The sequence below is a fragment of the Saccopteryx leptura genome, chromosome 5 (genome assembly GCF_036850995.1).
Source record: "Saccopteryx leptura isolate mSacLep1 chromosome 5, mSacLep1_pri_phased_curated, whole genome shotgun sequence".
Classification (NCBI taxonomy): Eukaryota; Metazoa; Chordata; class Mammalia; order Chiroptera; family Emballonuridae; genus Saccopteryx; species Saccopteryx leptura.
In genome coordinates, this window is record NC_089507.1 from 215,307,629 (window position 1) to 215,334,761 (window position 27,133).

Genomic DNA, 27,133 nt, shown 5'->3' on the forward strand with positions numbered 1-27,133 from the left:
GCCGGAAGGGGCATCAACTGCGTAAGGAGCAGACCCAGCGTGGGACTGTGGTTTGCAAGTGTCGCATAGCACGTTGCATGTGGGTGGCAAGGGCAGGGGCCTCTGACCCCGGTGTGTCAAGTGAATTGGAACCCAATGAGGCAGCCTCAAGAATCCTAAGGGGTGGCCCTGGTCGGTTGGCTCAGTGGTAGAGCGTTGGCCTGGCGTGCAGGAGTCCCGGGTTCCATTCCCGGCCAGGGCACACAGGAGAAGCGCCCATCTGCTTCTCCACCCCTCCCCCTCTCCTTCCTCTCTGTCTCTCTCTTCCCCTCCCGCAGCCAAGGCTCCATTGGAACAAAGATGGCCCGGGTTGCTGAGGATGGCTCTGTGGCTTCTGCTTCAGGCGCTAGAGTGGCTCTGGTTGCAACAGAGCAACGCCCCAGATGGGCAGAGCATCGCCCCCTGGTGGGCATGCCTGGTGGATTCCAGTCCAGCGCATGCGGGAGTCTGTCTGACTGCCTCCCCGTTTCCAACTTCAGAAAAATACACACACACACACACACACACACACACACACACACACACACACACACACAAGAATCCTAAGGGGCAAATTCAATCGCCTGGCTGGCGTTGGTGGTGGGAACGCAGAGTTCTGCAGCCTCGCACATTCTTTCTGTGCCTTTCCAGCAACCAGAGAACCATAACATATAGACTACAGCCCATCTGTTCTAATAAGCTCAGTAGTGAGGGGAAAGCCCAGAGAGGGAAAGTGACTCACCTAAGGTCACACAGCACGTGAGTGGCACAGCCGGAAGAAGGAGCTGAATGTTGTCAACTCTTCCTTCTCTCCCTCTCAGTGACAAAAAATCCTTCCTGAAACTGACCATTTTAGACAGTGGGGGCTTTTAGAGAGAAATTAATCAGATGGAGTGTCTTTCTTTCTCTACTCCTCTGCTCTCAAAATGGAAAATTATATTTGAAAATTATATTTGCCTAACTTACATTAAAGGCACAGCAATGGTGGCTCTCTAGAGCAGATAGGGCGGGACTTGGTAGGGCATAGTAAGGACTGTGCGTTTTTTTTCCTTCAATGCGTGACATGGAGTCATGAGGGTTTTGAGTTATAACAAGGGCTTGACAATCTTTTTTTTTTCTTTTTAAAACCCCTCTGGCTGTTGTGTGACTTCTCCCTGCCAGTTCCTAAAAGGTGAAGGTGGTTAGAGGGAGATGGATCAGGCCAGGGGTGTGATCAGTGGGTGCAGGGGGTGCAGGGGTGTGATCAGCGGGCGTGGGGGTGTGGGGTGCAGGGGGTGCAGGGGTGTGATTGGTGGGTGCGGGAGTTTGGTGTGCAGGGGTGTGATCAGTGGGTGCAGGGGTTTGGGGTGCAGGGTGTGATTGGTGGGTGTGGGGGTTTGGGGTGCAGGGTGTGATTGGTGGGTGCGGGGGTTTGGGGTGCAGGGGTGTGATCGGCGGGCGTGGGGGGTGCAGGGGCGTGGGGTGCAGGGGTGTGATCAGTGGGTGCGGGGCTTTGGGGTGCAGGGTGTGATCGGTGGGTGTGGGGGGTGCGGGGGCTTGGGGCTTGGGGTGTGATTGGTGGGTGTGGGGGGTGCGGGGGTTTGGGGTGCAGGGGTGTGATCAGTGGGTGCAGGAGGTGCAGGGGTGTGATCAGTGGGTGCGGGGGTTTGGGATACAGGGTGTGATTGGTGAGTGCAGGGTTTTGGGGTGCAGGGTGTGATCGGCGGGTGTGGGGGTGCAGGGGCTTGGGGTGTGATCGGCGGGCGCGGGGGTTTGGGGTGCAGGGGTGTGATCAGTGGGTGCAGGGGTTTGGGGTGCAGGGGTGTGATCAGTGGGTGCGGGGGTTTGGGGTGCAGGGTGTGATTGGTGGGTGCGGGGGTTTGGGGTGCAGGGTGTGATTGGTGGGTGCGGGGGTTTGGAGGTGCAGGGGTGTGATCGGCGGGCGTGGGGGGTGCAGGGGCGTGGGGTGCAGGGGTGTGATCAGTGGGTGCAGGGGCGTGGGGTGCAGGGGTGTGATCAGTGGGCACAGGGGGTGCAGGGGTGTGATCAGTGGGTGCGGGGGTTTGGGGTACAGGGGTGTGATCGGTGGGTGTGGGGGGTGAGGGGGTTTGGGGTGCAGGGGTGTGATCAGTGGGTGCGGGGGTTTGGGGTGTAGGGGTGTGATCAGTGGGTGCGGGGGTTTGGGGTGCAGGGGTGTGATCAGTGGGTGCAGGAGGTGCAGGGGTGTGATCAGTGGGTGCGGGGGTTTGGGGTGCAGGGTGTGATTGGTGGGTGCAGGGTTTTGGGGTGCAGGGTGTGATCGGCGGGTGTGGGGGTGCGGGGGCTTGGGGTGTGATCGGCAGGCGCGGGGGAGTGGGGGTAGTCACTGAGAAGCTGAGGGAGGCCGGCTGTCAGGGGAGGTTCTACCCGTGGGCAGCTGAGGGCACGTGTAAGGGACCCAGCTGATAGCGTCCCAGCTGATTAGAGCAAGCAGAGAGTCCAGAGCTCTCGTCCACTTGCTCGTCCCCTCGCCAGACCTGAGACCTCTCCTTGGGCTCCCTGCAGTCATCATGAAGCCTTTTTTGCTGACTTTGGTTGTGTTGGCGCTCTTGGCCCAGGTCATTCCAGGTAACCTGGACCTCTGGGGGGGGGGGTAGGGAGGTGGGGGTGGAGAGTGGGTCTCGGTCAGGGCACCCCAGGGCCTGGGCGGCTGGGCTGGCAGGCGGCTGTGGGTAACACCGCTCACCTGGGGCAGAGCCAAGAGCCTCAGGTCCCGGGTTAGACCCTCGCCCACCGAACACTAGTTCTGTGATGTTCCCAGGAAACGACTGGGCTCCATCCAGTTGGTTTCGATTGGCCTGTTTATCAATTTGAAATAATAAATCAGGTTGAAGAAGCAACACAGACACGCTGAAATTTTGGCATGGCAACCAAGCTAGGGGCGGGCTCCTCCACCTTCTCTGGTCCCTCTTTTGGCCAGGTTGTTAGTCTTCTCAAGCCAGGACTCACTTTCTTCCCCTCGGGACTGGTTGTCCATCTGTCCCGTCCCCCCCCCCCCCCACTCCCGTCTCAGGCAGCGCGGAAGCCTGCTGGAACCGCCGCGGCGCCTGCCGGGAGACATGCACCAAGCACGAGAAGGTCTACATCTTCTGCCGGAGCGGTAAACTGTGCTGCGTGAGGCCCAAGTTCCATCCGGATGTGTTCGCGCAATCAGCCGGAAGGCGGAGCCCGAGGGTGCCCTGAGTCTGACCTCAGGGGTTCCCGAGTTTCATTAAAAACCCTTTGGCTGACTCCGGTGTCTGTGTCTTAGTATAACTAATCAAACTCAGGCGGGAGAGGCGCGGGGAAGGAAGGGTTTTTATGTACAACAGAGGAAACCGAGCCTGCACACATACGACCTCTTCTGTTCCTTTTCAACTAACCTGAGAGGTAGAGGTTATGTATCATCACTTTTATCGTAAGGACGAGGCTTGGACTGGTGAGGTGGTTGACCCAATGTCACATGACTAACCTGAGGAGGTGCCGGGAGCAAACCCCGGTCTGACTATATAGGCTTGCAACCATCTCCATGCCTCCTGGACCATGGCAGTAGAAATGGAAACATGGACTGCACTCATCTGAATCTCTCTAATGAAAAGCCAAGGGTAGAGAACGTTACACTTCTGCGCAGACCCAGCGAGATGAGTCAGGAAGTGGGCTGCCACCTGCCGCGGCATCTGCTGGTCCCTTGATCTCAGACGTTTTGTGCTCCAGCGCTTTGAGAAATAAATGTTGATGGTTTAAGCCGCGCAGTCTACGGTGGTTTGTTACAGCAACCCAGACAGATGAAGACACCCAGTGTCATCTGTGTCTTCGGGTATTTCCTCTGAGACCGGTTGGGTTTCCTTAGGAAGGGGTCCTCCACAGCCCTGCGTGTTGCGCTGGGCCTTAACATCACACACACACACACACACATATAACTGCACTTAACTCTTCTGCGTTCAGTATAATATTCCTGCTCTCAATAGCATCGTGTCCCTTGTCCCCCCTATCCAGAGACCCTTCTAGCAGCCTCCTCAGATAATGAAGCTGTGGTTGTCCGCCGGGGTGGGAGAGGGATGGTCACAGGAATCACTGTGGGAATCACTGGACGTGACTACAGGAGACGAGGAATGCCTCGACCAGACTCCTACGTGGGCTCAGGCACCCGTCTTGAGAGGCTATGGGGGTTGCTGCTGGAGTCACAGCTGCCTCCCTCCATTCCCTGACTTTGCCCCGAGACCCAAGTCTAAGTATGTAAGGTTTGCAGTCAAGGGCTTTCAAAACCTTATCACTATGCCATTCTCCAGTATTATAGCGCCGGGACACCCAGCTGGAGCCAGGCAGTATTTTCATTGTTTCCAAGCGGCTTACGAACATTTCAACCACCCACCGCTCCATTCGCACTGCTCCCCAATTGGAATATGCTCTCACCCCCCCCACCATGCCTTTGAAATCTCTGCTTTCGAGGTTCAGAGAAGGTCCTACATGCAGCCTTCTCTGACCCACCTTTGGTGACTGTCCCCACATTTCATTCTACTGCAATATATTTCTCTCTTTTTTTAAAAAAAATTTTGATTCATCACAGGCTACTTCGTATTGTGTTCATTCATGTGGCTATTTTGCCTGACCGCTATGCTTGCCTATTTAGAGGTCAGTGCTGCTATGCATCAAGTATTTCCGGCTTTCTGCATTCAGGTCTGGGGTAGAACTGCTCTTTGTGGCCCTCTTGTGGTGGCACGGGGCCAGGCCACGGTTGTAGCCAGCGGGGGTCTGAGCTGCTTGCAAGGTCAGGGCGTATACATCACGGCCAGTTCAAGACCCTCCAGAGCTCTCCTTTTCTGCCACGGGGATGAGCAACAGCTGAGTGGCTATTCAGTCCCTCTGGGCTCCACAGTGAGAAGGTATGGAGCAGTGTCTCCAGCCCACCTGCAGGGAATGTGAAGCGTCTTTGTTCTTACAACCCACCGAGATCCTTCCCTTCGTTATTTGCGTCGTCCCTTGGTCTATCTGGAGAGAGGGGACTGTACCCTGCCCTGCTCTGCAGTTCTGGGGCTCAGTGGAAGTACCTGCACACGGGAGGGACTTGATCAAGGTTCGATTTAGTTATTAGCAAGTGCTTCTCGAGCGTTTTGGGAAGGATATAAAGTTTATTTTAAAATGCTTGCTTTTCACTTTCCAAAGGAAGCTGGAAGCATTTTAAGGACAGAAACCCTTTTAGGGAGTTCTGCCGCCGCCTCCCGGGCGCCTCAGTTCCCCCGTCCGCGGGAGGCTGCAGAGGGCCCCGGGGGTTTCGGAAGCGGAGGGGGAGGTGTGAGAAGGGCGTTCTAGAAGGACCGGCACGGGCAGAGCAGTGGGTGGTTCCTGGGAAAGTGGACACATGAAATGAAGGACTCGGGGGAGAAGCGGCCTCCAGAACGTTTGGGCAACAGAAAAGATAAGAAGCGAGGGAAGGCATCTCGGGGAGGCCGGGGGACAGCGGGGGCAGGGATGAGCGCGGAAGCGTGCTCCGATAAGGCGCTGGGGACCTTCCCTATCACCTCTGTCACCAGCGCTCAGAGTCGCTCTGTGTCCCCTGTAGGCCCAGAGGAGGCAGACCTGCCCTTGGGCGTGGACGGTGGGGAAGCACTCTCAGACGGGAGGCCCAAAGCTTTGAAACTGTCAACCTGGATTTGGAGGAGCACAGTGAGCAGAGGGGTCTCTGCCTCTCTGACAGTCTTAAATATTGACCCTGTTGACATGGCAGGATGGTCAGGAGAGCTGTAGGGAAGAGAGAGGTCAACAGTCAAACATTCCCAGAGTCAAGGACAGTGACAATTCCTAGTAAATGACAGTAGCTACCAGTCGTCAGGGGCTTCCACCACGGCAGGTGCTGGCCCACGTGCTGCACAAGCGTGGCCTCATCTCCGCTGCAAGTCTCTGGGGTCAGCACCGTTGTCTCCGTACTGGAGAAGAAAACACTGAGGTCGAGAGACATGGGCTTGTTCAGAGTCGCTTGGTTCATAAGTGACAAAGTGATGCTCCCCCCCCCTACTTTTTCCAAGTGAGAGGAGGGGAGATAGAGAGACAGACTCCTGCATGTGCCCCAACCTGGCAATCCCCAGTCTGGGGCCGATGCTCTGCCCATCTGGGGCCATGCTTGCAACCAAGCTATTTTTAGAGCCTGAAGTAGAGGTTCCATGGAGCCATCCTCAGCGCCCAGGGCCAATGTGCTCAAACTAATCGAGCCATGGCTGCAGGAGGGGAAGAGAGAGAGAGAGAGAGAGAAAGAGAGAGAAAGAGAGAAAGTGAGAAGGGGGAGGGGTGGAGAAGCAGGTGGGCACTTCTCTTGTGTGCCTGGATGGGGAATTGAACCCAGGACATCCACACACGGGGCCGATGCTCTACTGCTGAGCCAAATGGCCCAGGCCCAAAGTGATGCTTTTTAATCCAGATTTGTTTTGGTTCCAAAGCTTATGTGCGTTGGTGATAGATTGTTAAACATCATTTCAAACAAGTTGAAGACAAAAACCTCAGCGTATCCACCCCCGTGGCTGATTGCATGTAGCAGCAGGAGCCAGAGGGGTAGGATGTAACAGAAAGCCAGAAAAGCCTCCAAGCTTATTGTGGTCAGTAGTTTCACCCTCTTTCCCCATCACCCTCCGACGCCCCCCCCCCCCCCCCCGCCCCTAAAGACTACAGAGACGAGACGCGCAGAGGGATTTTCTTTCCTCTGCAGAGAATAACCTGGGGTGGGCGGCAGAAGTCTGAGAAGGGGCTGGAAGGGTGCTGGCCAAGAAGGGCTACGTCCACTGGAAGCATGAGAAGGAACAATGTAAGGTGGCCATGCTTTCTTAAGGCCTCCTCTCCCCCTCAATCCCCCCCCCCGCCCCGCCCCGCCCCCCCCCCCCCCCCCCCCCGGAGCGCAGAAGTGGGCGAGGTATCTGGCTATTGGCCACTCCACTAGTGTGGTTGATGACCTGTCAGCCTATCTCATCTGAAATGACTTCCCTTTCTGGGGTTCACTGACCAGGGCTCGCCCATGCTCCCTGGAGAATAAATACCAGCTTGGACCGCCCAGAACGGAGACCTCTGTCTGACTTGCTGGCCTGGAAGCCTCTTATTGTCTCTCAGCACTCATGAAGCTCATTCTCCTGGTTTTGACTCTTACCCTGCTGCTGGCTCAGGTCACCACAGGTAACCAGTTTCTCTCCCAAGAGGGAGAGGGTCAGGGAACCTAGTGCCTATTCAGGGAGTGCTGGGGGCTCGGATAGCTTGGTCTGGGAGAAAGGCCTAGAAGTTTCCCCAGAGGCCTTTGGACGACCTCGTCAGCCAAGGGAATGTTTGCGTTCTTTGGTGCCAACTGATCTTTCTGGTGCCATTACTTGACATCGCGAACCGGTCTCTCTGGTTGGTGTAAAAGAAGTTGAACATGACGTGAGGGGCAGGGAACAAGGAGGAGAGAGACTTAGGCCATAGGGGCTTTTTCCAAAACAGTCCCCGGGGGATTTGAACTTGGCTCCCTCATTGCCTCCATGAGAATGGATCTTGACTTGCTGATTGAGTGTTCTGATCCCACTCTCTCGGGCAGCCTCAATGGATCTGGGCTCCTTTAAGGTGGTCAGTTCCCAGGAGCAATTATTCCTAATTATTATTGTGGCTGGTTAAGACCAGCAACAAAACCCCCGGATGTCGTGGAAGAGGAAGTGTGATATTCTTGGGAGCTCCATAGAGACCCTACAGGACTTGCCGATGTCCCGATGGGTGAACTTGAGATTCCTGTCCCTTTTCACGGATATGGTCAGAAAAGATACTGAAGGACAAGAGGAAAAGGTGACTAAATGGATACCGGACACTTAGGAACATTGGACTATGGGTGAGATGAAACCCCGCAGAGAGGAAGACCTCTAGCTTCCCCCGAGGGATCTGGCCAGGGGAGGCTGCCTGGTAGGCTCCGGACCACTGAGTGGGGAGGACTCGGAGCTTGTGCCTGGGAAGAAGAAAGGATAGGGACCTATAGACTCCTCCTAACCTGGAAGATGCCTTTGACGAGGCCTTCTTGCTCACATACCTCCTCACTTCCCTCCCTACTCTCTTCTCTACCTTGGCCGCCCCTTCCCCTAGCCTTCCTCTGTATTTCGAGACTAAGCTCGCCCCTTCCTTCCCTTTCTCGTTTCAGTCCTGAGGTGCGTGGGTCCAGGTCCGGGAAAGTGCAGAATCAGGTGTCAAGAGGATGAAAGATACCACGGTTGGTGCAACGCTGACTTTAAGTGCTGCGTGAACCGGTTCGTGACTCCCGACATGAAGACCTCCAGGGTGAAGTCGAAGCTGGGATATGCTATAGGCTGACGGCTCTCACTTGACCTTGAGTCTGACATCACTGGGTCCCACTGCCCTATTAAACCGTTCTCGGCTGTATCCTGTCTGTGTCCGGCTGTTCCGCTGAGTTACACTTCGAAATAACTAGGAAGGGAGAAAAGCGGGTGGGTACATTGAGAAGAACAGGAGGACCTGGCGGGTGCTAACACTCTTAATCTCGGGCATAGCTCCTGGCCTGTGGGCTCCCACGCCTGGTCCCAGGTGGTATAAAGAAGGAATGGTCAACCTGACCAGGTGGTGGTGCGGTGGATAGATTGTCAGACTGGGACGCGGAGGACCCAGGTTCGAAACCCTGAGGTCACCTGCTTGAGCACGGGCTCATCTGGTTTGAGCAAGGCTCACCAGCTTGAGCACAGGGTCGCTGGCTTGAGCAAGGGGTCACTTGCTCTGCTGTAAACCCCCCCCCCGCCCCCCATCAAGGCACATATGAGAAAACAATTAGTGAACAACTAAGGTGTCGCAACGAAGAATCGATGCTTCTCATCTCTCTCCCTGTCTGTCTGTCCCTATCTGTTCCTCTCTCTGTCTCTCTCTGTCACACACACACACACACACACACACACATACACAAAAGAAATGTTCATTCTATCTGTTTGGTCCTTGTTTTCTAGACTAACACAACACAAATTCCTTGCACCACTGGACGGGTTGGTTATCTGGGTTGCCCTCATTGGGAACTGCTAGCCACACGTGGCTCCTGAGCACTTGAAATGTGGCCGGTATGACCGGGGAGCCGAATGTTTAATTTAATTTCATCTGCATTTCAATTCAGCTAGCTGAAAGCGGTTAGTGGTTATTGCACAGGGCAGCGCAGCTTTGGAGTCCAGAGCTAGAAGGCCGAGGCGGGCGATGGGGCTCCATTTCTGGGTCCTTTAGGGGAAGTCAGAGAGGCAAGCAAGAGCGTGTCCCGACCGCCAGCCCCCTTCCTGAGCCTGCGGCTTCTCCCTTTTCTACTTTCACCCTGACGGCTGCCCCTCCCCCCTGGCAGCACGGGCAGCTCTGTCCCGCCAGGGACTGCAGGGTGGCGTCTCAGAAGTCTTCGTGAAGAGAACTGGCGTCAGACCCTGTGTGGATTCCTGCTCCTTCTCCTTCTTCTTCCCCTAGTTGGGCCACCGGCTACTGGACTGCTGGCCAGTCCTTTTCCAGGACGGATCCTGGACATCAGGGCTTTACCATTGCCAGCCTCGTGATTTGGGTCATGGGCCCCAGTATTTCCAACCATTGCTACTTGTCCGCCTAATCAAAAAGAACGAGCTTCTTCAGCCTGGGTTGGAAAGTTCTGTTCAGAGCCGCCTGCCTACTCGCTGGTCCCTTCATATGAGAAGACTGGGCCTGGCCTCAGCCTGTGGCTCGACTTAGCCGTTCCCAGTGCACATTCTGGATGAAAACCTCCGGCCTCGGTGTCCAGTATCACCGAAGTTGTCAAAGGGAGAGCATTGAATTCAGGATCAGTAGATCTGGGTTCAACTCCTTGTTTGATCACTTATCAATTGCATGACCCTAGACAAGCCATTTAATCCTCTCTGCTTTATTTTCTCATCTGTAAAATGAAGATGTGCCCTGCGGCCAGTTGGCTCAATGGTAGAGCACTGGCCTGGTGTGTGGATGTCCCGGGTTCGATTCCCAGTCAGGGCACACAGGAAAAGTGACCATCTGCTTCTCCACCCCTCCCTCTCCCCTTCTCTCTCTCTCTCTCTCTCTCTTCTCCTCCTGCAGCTGTGGCTTCGTTGGTTCGAGTGAGTTGGCCTTGGGCACTGAGGATGGCTCTGTGGCCTCCATTTCAGGAGCTAAAAAAGTAGCTCAGTTTCTGAGCAACAGAGCAGCAGCCCCAGATGGGCAGAGCATCGCCCCTAGTGGACTTGCTGGGTGGATCCTGGTTGGGGGTGCATGTGGGAGCCAATCTCTCTGCCTCCCTACCTCTCACTAAAAAAAAAAAAAAGTTAAAATGGGGATGTAGCTGACCCAAGGTACAGGGTTTCCGTGGAGATGATATAAAATAACACACAAGAAAGTGCCCAGTGTGGAGTCTAGAATACATTCGATTCCTGGCGAATGTGAGTCAGATCTAGATAGGTCTCACCCCGTGATTTTCTCCTTTCAGACTCTGAGTGTGAAAAATGAAGATACTCCTTCCCACTTTGCTCCAAACCCCCCCCCCCCCAGTGAATTATTCTTGAAATGGAAACGAAGCCCTTGACCCCCCCCCCACCTTCCCGCTGGTCATCTCAGTCCCCCGAGGTCATTCTGCCTCCCTCTTTTCTCAGCCTGGAAGTCACCATCTTGCCTTGGAACGCTTCCCTTCGCAGGGATTCCCGACTCCCATGTTCCACGCGGTGAGCTCTCCATCCGTCAAATTCCCAGCCTGGTGGCCTGTAACCTGCCACCTGCTTGCCTTCTCCATTTGCACATTTTAGCAGCTGATCATTCTGGGAGAAAATAGTCTAACTGCCTCGCAGATTTCGCCAGAAATTCAGGGCCTCCAAACTCCAGGAGCCTTCGACACTGCCCTGCTCACCTCCTGTGTTCTTCTCGGAAGCTGGACACCTCGTTCTCCGAAACGATGAGTGCGTGCTGTCTCCTCTCTTGTTCTTCTCTCGCTTCCTCTCTACACTATTGTAACAAGTACGTCTGGTGTCAGACGGGCACAGGGTTTACTAGGCTGATTGCTCCCTAAGTTATATAAATGTCTAATCACTATACTATATGCTTGAAACTAATATACTATTTTTTCTTCTCTTGTTTTAATTCAGTGAGAGGAGGGGAGGCAGAAACAGACTCCCACATGCACCCCGACTGGGATCCACCTGGCAAGCCCACTTGGGGGCGTTGTTCTGCCCATCTGGGGCGTTGCTCTGTTGCTCAGCATCTGAGCTCTTCTTAGTGCCTGAGGCGGAGGCCATGGAGCCATCCTCAGCGCCCGGGGCCAACTTGCTTCAATGGAGCCTTGGCTGTGGGAGGGGGGAAGAGAGAGAGAGAGAAGTGAGAGGGGGAGGGGTGGAGAAGCAGATGGGTACTTCTCCTGTGTGCCCTGACTGGGAATGGAACCCGAGACATCCATACACCAGGCTGATGCTCTACCACCGAGCAAACCAGCCAGGGCCAACTAATACAATATTAAATGTCAATTGTAATTGAAAAAATAAAAAAAAAATTTTTTTTAAATAAAAGCTATATGGATGAAATGAATTAATGTTATTAACTGATGTTTCCCAATACATTTTATTATTTTTTTTAAATTAAAAGTACTGGGCCTCCGTGGGACCCACCTGGGAACTTGATGACAAGTTCCCAACTTCACTGTGGCATTCAGGCTGTAGGGAGTCGTTGTTCCTTTAAGAACTTAGAAATGCAACCACACAGATTTCAGATTTCTAAGACCAGAGAACTGGCCAGGCGGGACTGTACCCGTGTAGGAGGCATTACAGAGGAGGAGGTTACAGTCTGTTCTGGTCTTGGCAGGTCCCAGGGGATGTCATGTGCCGGGGGACAAGCTGGCTCTCAGATCAAGGCCGCCGCTCTCCTCCCCACTGGCCTCCTCTCTCACAGCGGCTTCTTCTCACTGACCACCTGGGCGGCTCCGCTCCCTGCTCCCTCTTCAGGCACTTTCCTTCGCTTTGGCTTCACTCTCCCAGACTAACCGAAAAATCACCACGCGGTCCACTCTGCCATGTGCCGGAGTCCTAGAATGTAGGGCAGGGGTCCCCAAACTTTTTACACAGGGGGCCAGTTCACTGTCCCTCAGACCGTTGGAGGGCCAGACTATAAAAAAAAACTATGAACAAATCCCTATGCACACTGCACATATCTTATTTTAAAGTAAAAAAACAAAACGGGAACAAATACAATATTTAAAATAAAGAACAAGTAAATTTAAATCAACAAACTAACCAGTATTTCAATGGGAACTATGCTCCTCTCACTGACCACCAATGAAAGAGGTGCCTCTTCTGGAAGTGCGGTGGGGGCCGGATAAATGGCTTCAGGGGGCCGCATGCGGCCCGCGGGCGGTAGTTTGGGGGCCCCTGATGTAGAGGCTCAAGGGGAACACAGGACAAACGCGCTAAACAAGACAGAGCTCTTGATCGTGGCATCTGATGATCTAAGACCAAACACACGTGCAGATACGTGCTCAAAATAGGCAAACATACACCCATACACTAATTACACAATGACATGCGAGTATAAACAGACTTACACATATACAAATACACAAAATACATACAAATAATACATGCACACAAACGATACACAAAATTTTAGCATAAACAAATAGGCCAAAATTTACATACATACACACAAGTGCCTATAAACAAAATGCAATAACTATAAACCCAGGCACCCAAACATAAAAGCGCTATAGCAATTAAACTATCTTTTTTTCAACTTTTCCTTATCTCAGTCAAGGCCATTTCTCCCTCCCTGGGCACCCTGTGTATGTAAGGATTTGTAAGAGGGGCTTATGAAATATTGCAAAGAGTTGTAATAAGGTAGAGCCTGAAATCTCCAGGTCGGGAATTTCTGGTTTATTGCAAGAATAACAGTGGATACCTACATAGCTGTCACTCAGTGTCAGGTAGCGTTCTGAGTGTATTCACTCATTGGGTCCTCATTAACAGCCCCGTGAAGTAAGCACTATTATTACTCCCATGAGATAGCTGAGGAAACAGGTGTGAAGTTGAACACAGAGAGGTTTACAGTGCTGCCCAAGGGGAATTCAAAATAAAAAAAACACTCCACGCCTGCTTGTTCTGCTTCTCTGCTGCCTCTGGACACTGGATGTCACTGTGGGCTCTTTTGCTGAAATAATTCCTCCACTGTTCTTCTTGCTTCCTGGAATCGTGAACGCATGATTCAAAAGACAGAATGGGGGCATCTGATTGGCTGAGCCTTTGCCCTGGGCTCACATCCTAGCTGCAAGAGAGGCAGGAAAACAAGCATTTGACCTTCAGGAGTTGGCACTGCCCCTCCCCAAGACTGTTATGGGGAGAGGATTTCCCTAAAATGGGAAGGTGGGTACGGATGATAGACCGCAAAAGAGATAAAAATCTATGGAAACCACATGGTAGCGGAGGCAGGATTTGAATTCAGGACTGTTTGACATACATTTGACGTTTTAAGGACAGTGCTATGCAATCACTCTATAAAACATCCCTTTTTTCTCAAAAGAGAGCTCTCTCTGTTGAAGTTCCAGTGTTTCCATTTAATTCTTTGACTCCACCCCCTTCTGCTTCCCTGGGACTTTTCTCTATCAACAAACCCTTCTCTCTCTTCTATTTTCAGTATCTCTGATTATACGCACTGTAGTTCCCCTCAGCTGAGACAATGTTACCTCTCCCGGCATCTTTACAAACACCTTTCCTCAGAACCCTCCCCTCGGTCTGGGCCCCCCGAGACGCTTCTTCGTAACACAACCCCTGAATTTCAGCCGGCTGTGGCTTCCCAGAATAAAGAAAGTATTGCCAGCCTAACCTGCAGCCAGGCATGGCCTCCTGCACGCTCCCTGGCCAATGGCCTGGAGTGGAAGCCCTGTGTTGCTTCCACTGAGTGGGGTCCTCAGGGGGAAAGGTGTACATTCGATTTCCCTCTCTCTCCGCCCCCCTCCCCCACGGCTGCCATGGGGACCTGACGGTGGAAACGGAGCAGCCTCCCCTCCCCCCCCAGGTCCTCAGATGAGGGTGACCGAGGAGGACAGCAGAGCATCCATCAGGGAGGACTCTTGCCCCTGCTGAACGGGGACACTGCTGCACTCAAATGGCTCGCCCAGACTCTCACAAGAGAAAGAAACCGCCCTGGCCAGTTGGCTCAGTGGTAGAGCGTTGGCCTGGCGTGCAGAAGTGCCGGGTTCAATTCCCGGCCAGGGCACACAGGAGAAGCGCCCATCTGCTTCTCCACCCCTCCCCCTCTCCTTCCTCTCTGTCTCTCTCTTCCCCTCCCGCAGCCAAGGCTCCATTGGAGCAAAGATAGCCCGGGTGCTGGGGATGGCTCCTTGGCCTCTGCCCCAGGCGCTGGAGTGGCTCTGGTCACAGCAGAGCATCGCCCCCTGGTGGGCAGAGCGTAGCCCCTGGTGGGCGTGCCGGGTGGATCCCGGTCGGGTGCATGCGGGAGTCTGTCTGTCTCTCCCCGTTTCCAGCTTCAGAAAAATACAAAGAAAATAAAAAATAAAAAAAAAAAGAGAAAGAAACCGACGTGGGCCCTTTGGACTCGTTGCGGGGGTGGGGGGAATTAATATCTTAATTATCCTCTAATGGCACTGGCTGGGTGAGATGGGCGCCGGGCTTTCACGGCTGGTTTCTGACAGTTTGACGTGAGGGGCAAAGGTCACACACGGAAAATAAAGTTCAAAAGAACTGATGAACCCGTGAAGGTCACAAAACAAGTTATTATGATACAGAGGACGGCAGGTGGGAGTATTGTCATCAAAGGTGGCCAGCACAAGCCTCTCTGAGGAGGTGACATTTGGGAGAGACCAAATGCCCAGCGCAAGGCAGCCCCGGGGGAGTCTGAAGGCAAGACCGCCCGCCCGCGCGGGAAGGGCACACTCCCTGGCCGGGAGCGAGACTGGCGAGCCCAAGGGCCGGACGGGAGACATGTATGTGTCCTTCTGTCAGAAAGCTGAGGCTGTTTTTGCTTTTTCAAAATTAAATGTCTCTTGATATGTGTTTATGTATTCACTAAATAATTCCCTTGGGGGTCTCAAAAAGCCAAGCGGCTTTAATGTGCTTGTCCCCTTGCCAGGAGGGCCAGCCCCGCCAGCCCGGGAGCTGGCCAGGTTCCCACATGCTCATCCTGTGCTTTGCTGACATCCGCTCCACACTGTCCTTCGGCCTGGCCAATCCCATATAAACCCTCTGCCGCTACACTTCACTGCCCACGGCCCCGCCAGGCACTGAGGCTCATCCCGACGGCGGGGATCTCTCTCTCCATCCCTGGGCAACGCGGCCGCCTCCTTCTCTGGACACCTGCCAGCCATGAAGTCTCTATTCCTGCTTCTTGCCATTTTTCTGGCCATCGGACCAGTGGTATCAGGTAACTCCAGTATCTGGGGTCCCGGTCATGAACTTCTCTTCTTCCCTTTCCTCCTCGCCGTGGGCAGCGCCTGAAGCTTTTCCTCATTTCGCGTGGCTTTGGGAGGTTTTCCCATAAGCACCTCAGAACCACATCTCTTCCCCCGAGAGGCGTTTTTGGCCAAGGTGATGGGACAGTAGAAGTTTGGAGCCACTGGCCCTTGAGGGCGAGATGGTATTCCAGTGGGATCTTGGGAGCAGGCTCAGGGGTGAAGGGTTGGGTGTAGGCTGGGGAACTTTGGGGGCCTTGGGAGATGAGATTGAAGTCTGGGGGGGGTTGTGATGGGGGAGAAAGACCTTAGGGTTGGGGTGAGAGAGGGAAGGTTCAGCTGAGCCGGAGGTGAGGAGTTAGGCTTCGCTGATGGTTTGGGGGAGGGAGCTGAAGAAGAGGAGGTGGGATTTGGGGTGAGTGGAGCTGGCGTTGGGGGTTGGGCTGAGGCTGGGAGTCGATACTGCATGGTGCAGGGGGGTCGTTAGAGGTTCAGCTTGGTGAGGGACTACGGCTCAGAACTGAGGCTGGTGATTAGGTTTGGGTTGGGCTGGGAGTTGGGGCTCAAGGGTTACGGAGTTGGGTAAGGCTGGGATTTCTAATTCAGATCGGACTGGGCTTTGAGTTTGAACTGGGTGGGTGCGGGGTTCAGGGAAACTGGAGACTGGGCTGTGGCTGGAGGGGAAGTGAGAGAGGGCCAGGCTGTTGGCAGAGAGCTGGCTCTGCAGAAAGGCAGGTGAGCTCCTTTGATCTAATACGGTAGGTGTTTTCTGTCCTGTCCTGTTCTCAGTCATTCCCAAGTTCCATGGGCAGACTCCGACCCCAACATTAGGAGTAGGAGGTTGGGGGTAGGAAGGCAGAAGGCTAGGATGTCTGGGGAAAAAAAGAAAAGAAAAAAAAAAGCTTTTTAAAAAAACCTTGTCATTCCCCATTTCGGAACAACTGTCTCCGTTCTTTCCCCTCGCGAGGTCTTCTCTCCCCTTTCCTGGGACTGGCTCTGGCGTTACTAACTCAGCCCTCCCCCCCTGCCCTGTCCCTGTCTTCCTGCTCGGTCTCTGCTTCCCCTTGTCTGTCTTCCCGAAGGCCACTCACCACGGTTGTTCCCAGAGCAGGCAGCACACTGCTGGATGCACGGACGGTGCCGGCTGGTGTGCAGAGATGACGAGGAGAACGTCCTGCGCTGCCCCAACCGTAAACGGTGCTGTGTCCTCAGTCGCTACTTAACAATGAAACCGGTCACGATCGACGGGATTCACCCCTGGACCACTCCTCCGCCGACCGCAACGGTCGAGTGAAGGGCCCCACACGTGGCCGCAGAGTGGGAGGCCCAGTGGAAGTGACTCTGTCTGGGTCAAGTTTCTTAGTTGCCACGTTCCATTAAAACTCACAAATCCGCATGCTGGTGCCTAGTCACTCACGAGATAATGACGCTCCGAGGGCCAGGAGGTGGCGAGACAGGGGTTCACAGGTCGCAGAGAGACGTCACCGAGGCTGGGCCACAGCAATGGAGTGACGGGTACAGTCTTAAAGGTCGCTCCGCATTGTCCGGCCGCCGAAGAGGCTCCTGGGTCAGGTGTGGACTGAGGGGCTCACGTGGAAAGCTGAGATTTAAAGGCACAGCAGATACCTACGGAGTGGGAGAACCCTTGGGCTGGGAGAGCTGGTCCATCGTGAGGGTGAATGGACCGGGAGGCTGAGGGTGGACAAGAATCTGAGTAGAACCCAGATTCTTGTATCTCTTTCTGGGTGAGTTGACTGAAATGCCTTTTGATGCTTAAGAGCCCACAGCCCCAAGGACCACAAAGTTTCCAAACACTAAAAACAAACAAACAAAAAAGGTAAAAATACATGAATTTACTAATGTATCCACGATTTTACGATTCACTGTTTACATTCTTTCACGGATCCTTTTATTCATTCACCTGCCGCGGCTCCGCCCCCTCTCCACCGTCAGACTCTATGCACACCTACCTCTCAGAACGTCCGCTTCCCGGTCTGTAAAATGGGCGCAACGGACTCGATCCCAGGATGCGGCCAGAATGAAGTGAGGGAATGGAGAGCCCCGTAGGTAGTAAGATCCCAGTGAACGCTAGTGATTGCTGTAGCTCACGGATTTATTAAAGCATTTAAGGAATCCGTGCTGTGCGTCTCCCACTGGTGTTAGACCCTGAGGGAGAGAGAAGCTGGTCTCATGTAGCTTTCAAGAATTCTGATTTGGGAATATCGAGGATTCTGGGGGTGACCTCCCTGGCATTGTTACCTGAAAACCCACTCTCTAGGCTCCTTTTATCCGACACAGAGAATGACGCTGTGTTCTCTGCAGGGAGGTTGGGGAACGGAGCGTTCTGTAAAGCATGATGCAGGACACAGAGAGAGCAGGAGTTCACTGGTCCATGGAGACAGTTTGCTCACAATTCAACGTTCCCACCGTCGGACTCTGGAAAGAGAGACCCCCCCCCCCTTCTAATCCTGATCCTACTCTGGGTTTCCTCTGGCAATGTACCTTCCCATCGGGTGAGGGGGTCGTGGAGGGCAAGGGGCTAGATTCATCTAGAAACTGTGGCCTCCCATGTCCCCACCCCACTCCCTAGACCAGGGGTCCCCAAACTATGGCCCGCGGGTGGCATGCGGCCCCCTGAGGCCATTTATCCGGCCCCGCAGCACTTCTGGAAGGGGCACCTCTTTCATTGGTGGTCAGTGAGCGGAGCATAGTTACCATTGAAATACTGGTCAGTTTGTTGATTTAAATTTACTTGTTTTTTATTTTAAATATTGTATTTGTTCCCATTTTGGTTTTTTACTTTAAAATAAGATATGTGCAATGTGCATAGGGATTTGTTCATAGTCTTTTTATAGTCCGGCCCTCCAGTGGTCTGAGGCATAGTGAACTGGCCCCCTTTGTAAAAAGTTTGGGGACCCCTGCCTTAGACGATACTCTGCATAGCTGGACCTGCAATTTCCCACCCAAAGAATCCAGGGGCCGGGTGGGCCTTTTCTCCCGCCCACCCCTGGAGGGCGAGGTTCACTGTGTGTGCACCCCTGGGCGGGGGGGAGGTGTCTCAGGGGCCGTGGCAGAGCTTGGATGTTTCAGGCCAGAGTGTCTGTGTCCGTGGGTATGACACTCCTCGCAGTGTGGGGGCGGGGGCTAGAAGAGCAGCGGCGGTGGGCGGAGCCGGCTCCCTGGGGCTCCCATATTCCGGCGTAGATCTCGGGAGAACTGTAAATTCAGATCCCGCCTTTCAGGTGATCGGGAAGGGCTATTTCATAAAGGGCGACAGGATAGACTTTATGTATTCAGTTTGGGAGTTTGATCCATAACTGTTAAATATTCAGGCAGACGATTTATGAGGCTCCGTTTGTGTTGCCCTGGGACCCACAGGTGTGAGGGCTCTGCCTGGAATTTGAGTTCTGCTCTGGCTCTCAGCCCGTCTCCCAGCCCACCGCCCAGCCCCCTGCAGGGGCGAGAGAGGCGTGACTCCGTGCTTTCAGGCTCCGTGCCTGTCGCTGCTTGGGCCTGAGGCCCACGCCCATGGCAGCCTTCACATAAGCTCACTGCTTTTTAACATCATAATAACACTTCCCATGGACATCGTGTGTTAGGCCCTGGGCGCGGTGGCACACAACATTCCGGTAGAGCAGGGAGGGACTCAAAGTGAGTTCTGATTGGCTACACAAAGTGTCCCTCTGAAGAAGGTATGGCTCATATCACCTTAGCGTGTAATTATTTCAGGCACTGCCCCCTGCCCGCCAATCCCCCAAACACACGCATCGCGGGCATCTTTCTTACGTCTACATGCGTGATGTCAAGCCTGTTCTCTGCACAGAGGCTACTTAGTGAGCGTTTCCTGAGTGGGTGAATAGATTGATGAATTCACGTTTGAAAGCATGAGAGGATTGGGGTAGGGGGCACAAATGGCTAATGCCTCGGGCATGAATCAGGGCGGGAGCCTTTCTGGGTTGAAGGCCCCTGCCTCAAGTATATTTGGCTCTTGCTGGCAGTGTTAGGAAGGATGAAGAGAAGGAAGCCATGAAAAGACATTTCACTGAAGAGAGGATATCGAGGTGGCAAATAAGCACATGAAAAGATGTTCAGCATCATTAGCCATTAGGGAAGTGCTAATTCAGGCCACAAAGAGATCCCACTACATGTTTATTAGAATAGCCAAGATTAAAAATAGCAACAGCGCTAAATGTCAGCAAGGATGCAGAGAAACTGGATGTTGTATTCTTTGCTGGTGAGAATGTTAAATGATAAAGTCACCCTGGAAAATAGATTGGCAGTTTCTTTTTCAAAAAATAAACAAATAGTATTGGCCCTGGTCAGTTGGCTTAGAGGTAGAGCGTCAGCCCTGTGTGTGGATGTCCCAGGTTTGATTCCCAGTCAGGGCACACAGGAGAAGCGACCATCTGCTTTTCTACCTCACTCTCTCTCGCTTCTCTCTCTCTCTCTCTCTTCCCCTCCTACAGCCATTACTCCGTTGGAGTGAGTTGGCCCCAGGCACTGAGGATGGCTCCATGGCCTCTGCCTTAGGCACTAAGAAGAGCTCTGTTGCTGAGCAATGGAGCAACACCCCAGATGGGCAAAGCATTGCCCCCTAGTGGGCTTGCTGAGTGGATCCCAATCAGGGTGCATGCAGAAAGTCTATCTCTGCTTCCTTTTTTCTCACTGAATTAAATATATATATACATACTCACCATACTACCTAGCAAATGCACTCAACTTCCTTTGTCTCTGTTCAGGACTTGATCACTCTTTATTGCTAAATAATATTCCATTGTCTGTAGGGGCCAGAGTTTATTTATTCACCTACTGAAGGACATTTTTTTTGTGTATAACAGAGACAGAGCAAGAGAGACAGAGAGAGGGACAAATAGGAACAGACAGACAGACAGGAAGGGAGAGAGATGAGATGCATCAATTCTTTGTTGCAGCACCTTAGTTGTTCATTGACTGCTTTCTCATATGTGCATTGACTAGGGGGCTCCAGCTGAGCGAGTGACCTCTTGCTCAAGCTAGTGACCTTGGACTCAAGCCAGCAACCTTTGGGCTCAAGCTGGTGAGCCTTACTCAAACCAGATGAGCCCGCGCTTAAGCCAGAGACCTCGGGGTTTCGAACCTGGGTCCTTCATGTCCTAGTCTGATGCTCTATCCACTGTGTCACTGCCTGGTCAGGCCTGAAGGGCATCTTGGTTGCTTCCAAATTTGGGGGAACTACAAGGAAAGCTACTATAAACACCTGTGTGCAGAATTTTTGTGGATGTCAACTTTCAAGTCCTGTGGGTAAATACCAAGGCATGACATTGCTGGTTTGTATGACAAGAGTCTGTTTAGTTTTGCAAGAAATCACCAAACTATCTTCCAAGGTGCCTGTACCCCTTTTCATTCCCACCAACGATGAGAGTTCATGGGGCTCCACATTCTTGCCAGCGTTTGGTGTTTTCCGTGTTCCAGATTTTGGTCATTCTAGTAGGAGAACGGTGGAGTAACGTTGTTTTAGCCCCTTAGGTTTTTATTATGCTTCCCAACTCATCCTATCTATGTTACTGCTCAGTGGAAATTAACTATTTGTGTTTTTAAATTTTTTTGGACAGGCAGACGTCACACCCTTCAATGCATGGGTAACATGGGAGTCTGTAGAACTTCCTGCAAAAAGACGGAACATCCCTACCTCTATTGCAGAAACTATCAACCATGTTGCCTCCAATCCTACATGAAGATAAACATTTTTGGCAGAGAGGGTGAGGACAAAGGTGACTGAGGCCAGGAGAACCGCTGACCAAATATATTGAGTGTTGGCGATCACTATCCCCAATCCGCTGTTGAGACCCCTCATTAAAATTCATGCTCCCAACACCCTTGTTTTTCATTCATTGCAAATCTCAGGGGGGGGGGGATTGGGCTTTGCATGGCGAGATATCTGTCCGCTGCCAGATCCAGCCCTGTGAGACAGAAGGCCAGCAGACGAGTGACAGGAAGAAAAAGAATCTAGGTGAAACAGGGAAGATGGGTAGAGAATGTATTTGCGTTCGTTGAGGGAAGGCTGAGAGCCATGACTTAATTTGAAGGGGACCAGAACTACTGGGTTACATCTACAGGGCAGTGGGTGAAGGTCTTTTGAAAACACTTTGAAGTTAAATTTATTGGGGTGACGTTGGTTAATTGAATCATGTAGGCTTCAGAGGTACAATTCTATAAAACATCATCTGTATATTGCACTGTGTGTTCACCACTCCGATCACCCGAGCGAAGTCTCCTTTCATCACTGTTTGTCCCCGTTTTTCCCTATTCTATTTCCCCCGACCCTCCCCCCTTCCCCTCTGGTAATGACCATATTGTTGTTTGTCAGGCTGTTGTTGGTTTATTTGTTATTATTTTTTGCTTAATCCCTTGGGTGAAGGTCTTTAGACAAATATATCTTAGCTCCTGGAAGAACTTCCTCACCAGCCATCATGATGTAGAACACGTTGTCCTGTCAAGATTTCAAACTAGGAGATTATTGGGGAAGAAACTGGAACATTGAATGCTGTTGCCCTTCTTCTTTTTTTTATTTTTTGTATTTTTACGAAGTGAGAAGCAGCTGCGGCGGGGGGGGGGGGGGGCGGTGGCAGGCAGACAGACTCCTGCACGCACCTGACAGGGATCCACCTGGCATGCCCACCAGGGGGCGATGCTCTGCTCATCTGGGGCGTTGCTCCATTGTGGCCAGAGCCATTCTAGCGCCTGAGGCGGAGGCCATGGAGCCGTCCTCAGCACCTGGGCCAACTTTGCTCCAATGGAGCTTTGGCTGCGGGAGGGGCAGAGAGGTAGAGAGAAAGGAGAGGGAGGAGGGTGGAGAAGCAGATGGGCGCTTCTCCTGTGTGCCCTGGCCGGGAATCGAACCCGGGACTTCCATACACTGGGCCGATGCTCTACCACTGAGCCAACCAATCAGGCTAGGGCCCTGATTACTTTTCTCTCTTTCTCCACTTCTCCACAACCGGGTACAATTCGTTTTTGTGCTTGTCCTATCGCACTGGTTCTGGCCAAGGTCACCAGTGGGACTCCCGGTTAGAAAGTTTCATGGATATTGCTCAGCTAACATCTCGCTCTGCCATCTTGTTAGCATTTCAACCATAGTCCATGCCCGCCTTGAACACTTGAACTTGGTCGGCTTCTGTGACTTCTTTCTTTGTTTACCTCCTCACTTTGGGGCTTCTCCTCCTCTGTTACCTTTCAGAGTTCCTCTGTCATTTGCCTCGGGATGTTCCCCTGAAGTGTCTCTTCTCTTGTGACAATAAAAACTCTTCACATTCCTAGAGAAAGGCGGACAATTCCTTGAATGGTTTTAACCCTTTCCCACGGACCAGGGGCCACCTGCTTCAGGGAACACACTTCTGCCAGCCAAACCATCGGTGGCAGCATGATGCGCCGCAAGTCAGCCTCCCGGCTCTGGGTTCGCCTCGCGATACACGCTTCTAAGACGTCATCAACCTGTCCCCACAGCTGGAACCGGCACCACTCCCTTAAGATGTTTCTTCCCCCCTCTCCAAGGCTACAGAAGTTCAGCTCTTTGCTCTGCTGAACGAGCCTACGCCTGACTGGCGTGGCTCTCTTTTATTTAAGAAAGCGATCATTCCATCATTTTGGTTTTAGACATGAAGCGACAGTGTCATCCTTTGACAATTCTCTTCCCTTCTCCCTGCTTCTGTGCTGCCCTCCAGCCCCCTACCACAACAGAGCTCACTATCTGGAGAAAAGTGCTGGTTCTGGACCTTTGTTTTTGGCAGAATAATGGTCTAAAACCCAAATATACCCTCCCATGAAAGTATCTAAAATAACATTTAAATTATACACACACACACACACACATACATATATATATAATATATACAGTGTGTCCGTAAAGTCATGGTGCACTTTTGACCGGTCACAGGAAAGCAACAAAAGATGATAGAAATGTGAAATCACCAAGTAAAAGGAAAACTCTCCCAGTTTCATACCTATTCAGTGTAGTTTGATGTGGGCTCACACACAGATTTTTTAGGGCTCCTTAGGTAGCTATCCCGTATAGCCTCTACAGACTCGTCACTGACTGATGGCCTACCAGAACGGGGTTTCTCCACCAAATTGCCGGTTTCCTTCAACTACTTATCCTACCGAGTAATGTTATTCCTATGTGGTGGTGCTTCGTTATAAACGCGCCGATATTCACGTTGCACTTTGGTCACAGATTCGAATTTAGCAAGCCACAGAACACACTGAACTTTCCTTTGTACCGTCCACATCTTGACTGGCATGGCCGTGGGCTGCTCCGCTGTATACACGGTGTTACGTCATCATCTGCGCATGCGCACATGCTGCCACATCATCCTACAGAAACTGGGAGGGTTTTCCTTTTATTTGGTGATTTCACATTTCTATCATCTTTTGTTGCTTTCCTGTGACCAGTCAAAAGTGCACCATGACATTACGGACACACTGTATAATTATATATATATATATATTTAACCATATCAAGCATCCTTGACCTTGCAAAAGAGTGAAGAAGAACGGTCAAGTGAAGCCAGGTGCTTTTCTGAAGGCTGTAACTGAAGCATTTGCTAAATCAAGTGAAACTGAGTTTTGATTTCTGTGGATCCAGAGTGATTCATGGCCAGGGACACTGGGTTAACCGGTGGGTTGGTCCGGGTCTCAGAAAGGCCAAGATAAGAAGATTTATAGCAATGAGGTGTGTGCTAGAGCCATGTGGATGGACCGCGCTGATAGGGCACCGGATGCGAAGATATTTAAATTAAAAAAATTTTTTTAAATGTCAATTGCAGCTGACATTCCATATCATTTTATGTTCGTACTGCTGGGTGTGCAGCATAGCGGTTAGACATTTACCATTTGTGAAGCAACCCCGCTGGGCACCACGCAGAGTTGTTCAGTATTACTGACTATATCCCCTATGCTGTGCTTTACATTCTTGTGACCGTGTTTGTAAAAACCAACTCACACTTGATAGTTTTATGCCCTCAGAGAGACAAAGGAAGCTCGCAGTCACCAGGTGGACACAATGGTCCTTCTTTCACCCACAGTGAAGGGGCCTGCCTTTGGAGGTTCCCTTGTGTGATTGAGGCTTGGTCAAGGCCACGTACAAACTTTCCAGCAGTTTGTACACCAGCTGGGAAGCGACTGCGACAAACAGGAGTTCTCAGAACTCAGGCCTGGGCCAGGCGGTCTCCTGCAGTGAGTGACAAGACAGGGCTTCGGAGCCTGAGGTGTCTGCTGCTCTAAAGAAAGCTTTTAGTATCCTTGAAGCAAGTCTCCTAAATGTAGGAATTTAGATTTTATTTTATTTTTTATGAAGTGAGAGGCAGGAAGGCAGAGACAGACCCCTGCATGTGCCCTGACTGGGATCCACCCGGCAAGCCCCCTACCAGACGATAACTCTGCCCGGCTGGACCACAGCTCCATTGCTCGGCAACCAAGCTATTTTAGGGCCTGAGGCCAAGGCCATGGAGCCATCCTCAGAGCCCAGGGCCAACTTTGCTCAAACCTGAACTTTTTGAACCATGGCTGCAGGAGGGGAAGAGAGAGAGAGAGAGAGTGAGAGGGAGAGAAGTGAGAAGGGAAGGGGTGGAAAAGCAGATGGGCACTTCTTCTGTGTGCCCTGACCAGGAATCAGACCCGGGACTTCCACATGCTGGGGCGATGCTCTACTGCTGAGCCAACTGGCCAGGGCCAAGGATTTAGAATTTTGATGGTGACAATTTATGTTGCTACCTAGAGGTGGGACTGACACCAGGAATACCTCTGGTATCCCAAACCACTTGTTAAGAAGACAGAAGGGCAAATGGAAAGATTAGGGTTGGAATACGTACCTAAGGGAAGCAGGCTGTGCATAGGTCATGAGCAAAAAGGTGGCACTAAAAATGGGTTAAAACTTGTGGAAATAATCAGACATTTCAAGAAAAGCCCCGAGGAGTTGATCATTGACAGCTTTGGGAATTTCTGGACTTCCATACCCTGCTGTTCTAGAATGACACGTTGATGGAGCACAGAGGGTGTCACGGTGGTGTTCGCAGTGTTTTATCTGGATGGTTTTGTCCATCACTCTGAGGACCGGGGTGAGTGACAGCTGAGAGGAAGCCGTGAGCTTTGATGAGCTTGCAGGAGAGACGTCTGAGTGTTTAGTCGCTGGTCAAAACCTTCATTTCCTGTATGCATGACGTGCATTTGAAAGTCAGAGTCAGCATATGTTTCTTTTTTTTAAATTTAATTTTAATGATTTGAGAGAGAGAGAGAGACAGAAACACGAATCTGTATTCTCTATGTGCCCTGACCAGGGGTCAAGCCCGCAACCCTTGGGTATCGGAAGGATGCTCCAGTCAACCGAGTTATCTGGTCCGGGGGACAGTTTACACTCTTGTGAAAAAGTAATTCATCTGACTTTGGTGAAAAGTGGGATTGGGTTCTTCCGGGCGAGAGGTCGCTGGCCCCTCGCCTTTCTTTTCCAGGACGCAGCAGACTCGACCGTCTTTGCATGCTGTCTTGATGTCTTCATCATCTTTGCAGCCTTTCCTGCAGCTCCCTAAGTTTTTCCAGCACCTTTTCCCATAGGCTGAATAATAAAAGGAAAGACCGCTGAGGTTAGGTTACCGATGCCCTCCATTTCACAAACGCAACTGCATGTCCGTCACCCTGTCACAACCTCACGGGTCATAATTAGACTGAGACTGTGAGAAACCCAAGTTCAAGGCGGGTAAATACCATGTTTCTAAAAATACATGTTCCCAGCTACCTATCTGCCAATTTTTTTTTAAATAGTGTGAAGGTGAGAGAAATCTTACCATAAATAAAAAGAGACTTGCTAGTCACACACGCAGAAAAGGGAGCAAGTGATAATGAAGCCACCTGGGCCTGTGTGAAGCCACTCACTTAAAGCTCATCTTGCTGTCGTCGTGACTGAGTGATTTGCACTGGCCGTACCCCACGTGGTTAAATTTTCTTGACCACATTCTACTGCGACATGGACATTCAAGTGAGTATATAAAATGTATCTGTATATTTAAAAATATAAAATATATCTGTATATTTGAGAAAATAATAATGACAGGAATACTCATGTCCCATTCTGATGAAGAAACAGGACATTACTAGGACCTGAGGTCATCGAATGTAGGTATTCTTCTCTGGGAAGCTTCACTGGCTCAAGTGTCAGGCCTGGGTTGCTGAGGCCGGTGATGTGCGCAATAATCATGTAGATAACTTTGCAGATTCTGACTCAGTAGGTGTGTGTGTGGGGGTTATCTTGCTACACCGAAACTCTGCACCCATTAAAAATTAACCCTTCTCGGCCCTGGCTGCTTGGCTCAGTGGTGGAATGTCGACCTGGCGTGTGGAAGTCCCAGGTTTGATTCCTGGCCAGGGAACACAGGAGAAGCGCCCATCTGCTTCTCCACCCTTCCCCCTCTCCTTCTTCTCTGTCTCTCTCTTCCGCTCCCGCAGCCAAGTTGGGGCAAAGTTGGCCCGGGCACTGAGGGCTCTGCCTCAGGTGCTAGAATGGCTCCTGTTGTAAGGGAGCAAGGGCCCAGATGGGCAGAGCATTGCCCCCTGGTGGGTTTGCCGGGTGGATCCTGGTCAGGCACATGCGGGAGTCTGTCTCTCTGCCTCCCTGCTTCTCACTTCAGAAAAATACAAAAACAAACAAACAAACAAAAAAACCCTTCTCATCCCCCTGGCAACCACCATTCTACTTTGTGT

General features: G+C 52.0%; 1 protein-coding gene and 1 long non-coding RNA gene across 3 annotated transcripts in view; both read left to right on the plus strand.

The window, feature by feature from the left end:
- LOC136405121 (uncharacterized) overlaps nucleotides 1–27,133 on the plus strand; it is a 249,628-nt gene that overhangs the window by 56,260 nt on the left and 166,235 nt on the right. The window lies entirely within an intron of this gene.
- LOC136406304 (beta-defensin 119-like) lies at nucleotides 15,204–21,249 on the plus strand. 2 transcript variants are annotated; one of them, XM_066386268.1, is made up of 2 exons: nucleotides 15,204–15,378; nucleotides 20,998–21,249. In XM_066386268.1, the coding sequence occupies exons 1-2, from the start codon at nucleotides 15,321–15,323 to the stop codon at nucleotides 21,162–21,164; spliced, it is 225 nt and encodes a 74-aa protein (XP_066242365.1). In that variant the 5' UTR covers nucleotides 15,204–15,320; the 3' UTR covers nucleotides 21,165–21,249. The 2 variants fall into 2 exon arrangements, with proteins under 2 accessions (XP_066242365.1, XP_066242366.1); XM_066386269.1 differs by lacking the exon at nucleotides 20,998–21,249 and adding an exon at nucleotides 16,489–16,802.

What these genes read in the sequence shown, in the direction of transcription:
- LOC136406304 (XM_066386269.1), top strand. Translation starts at nt 15,321, where the DNA reads ATGAAGTCTCTATTCCTGCTTCTTGCCATTTTTCTGGCCATCGGACCA. An exon ending in CATCGGACCAGTGGTATCAG is followed by an intron (nt 15,379 to 16,488) that starts GTAACTCCAGTA and finishes GTCTTCCCGAAG; the next exon opens with GCCACTCACCACGGTTGTTC.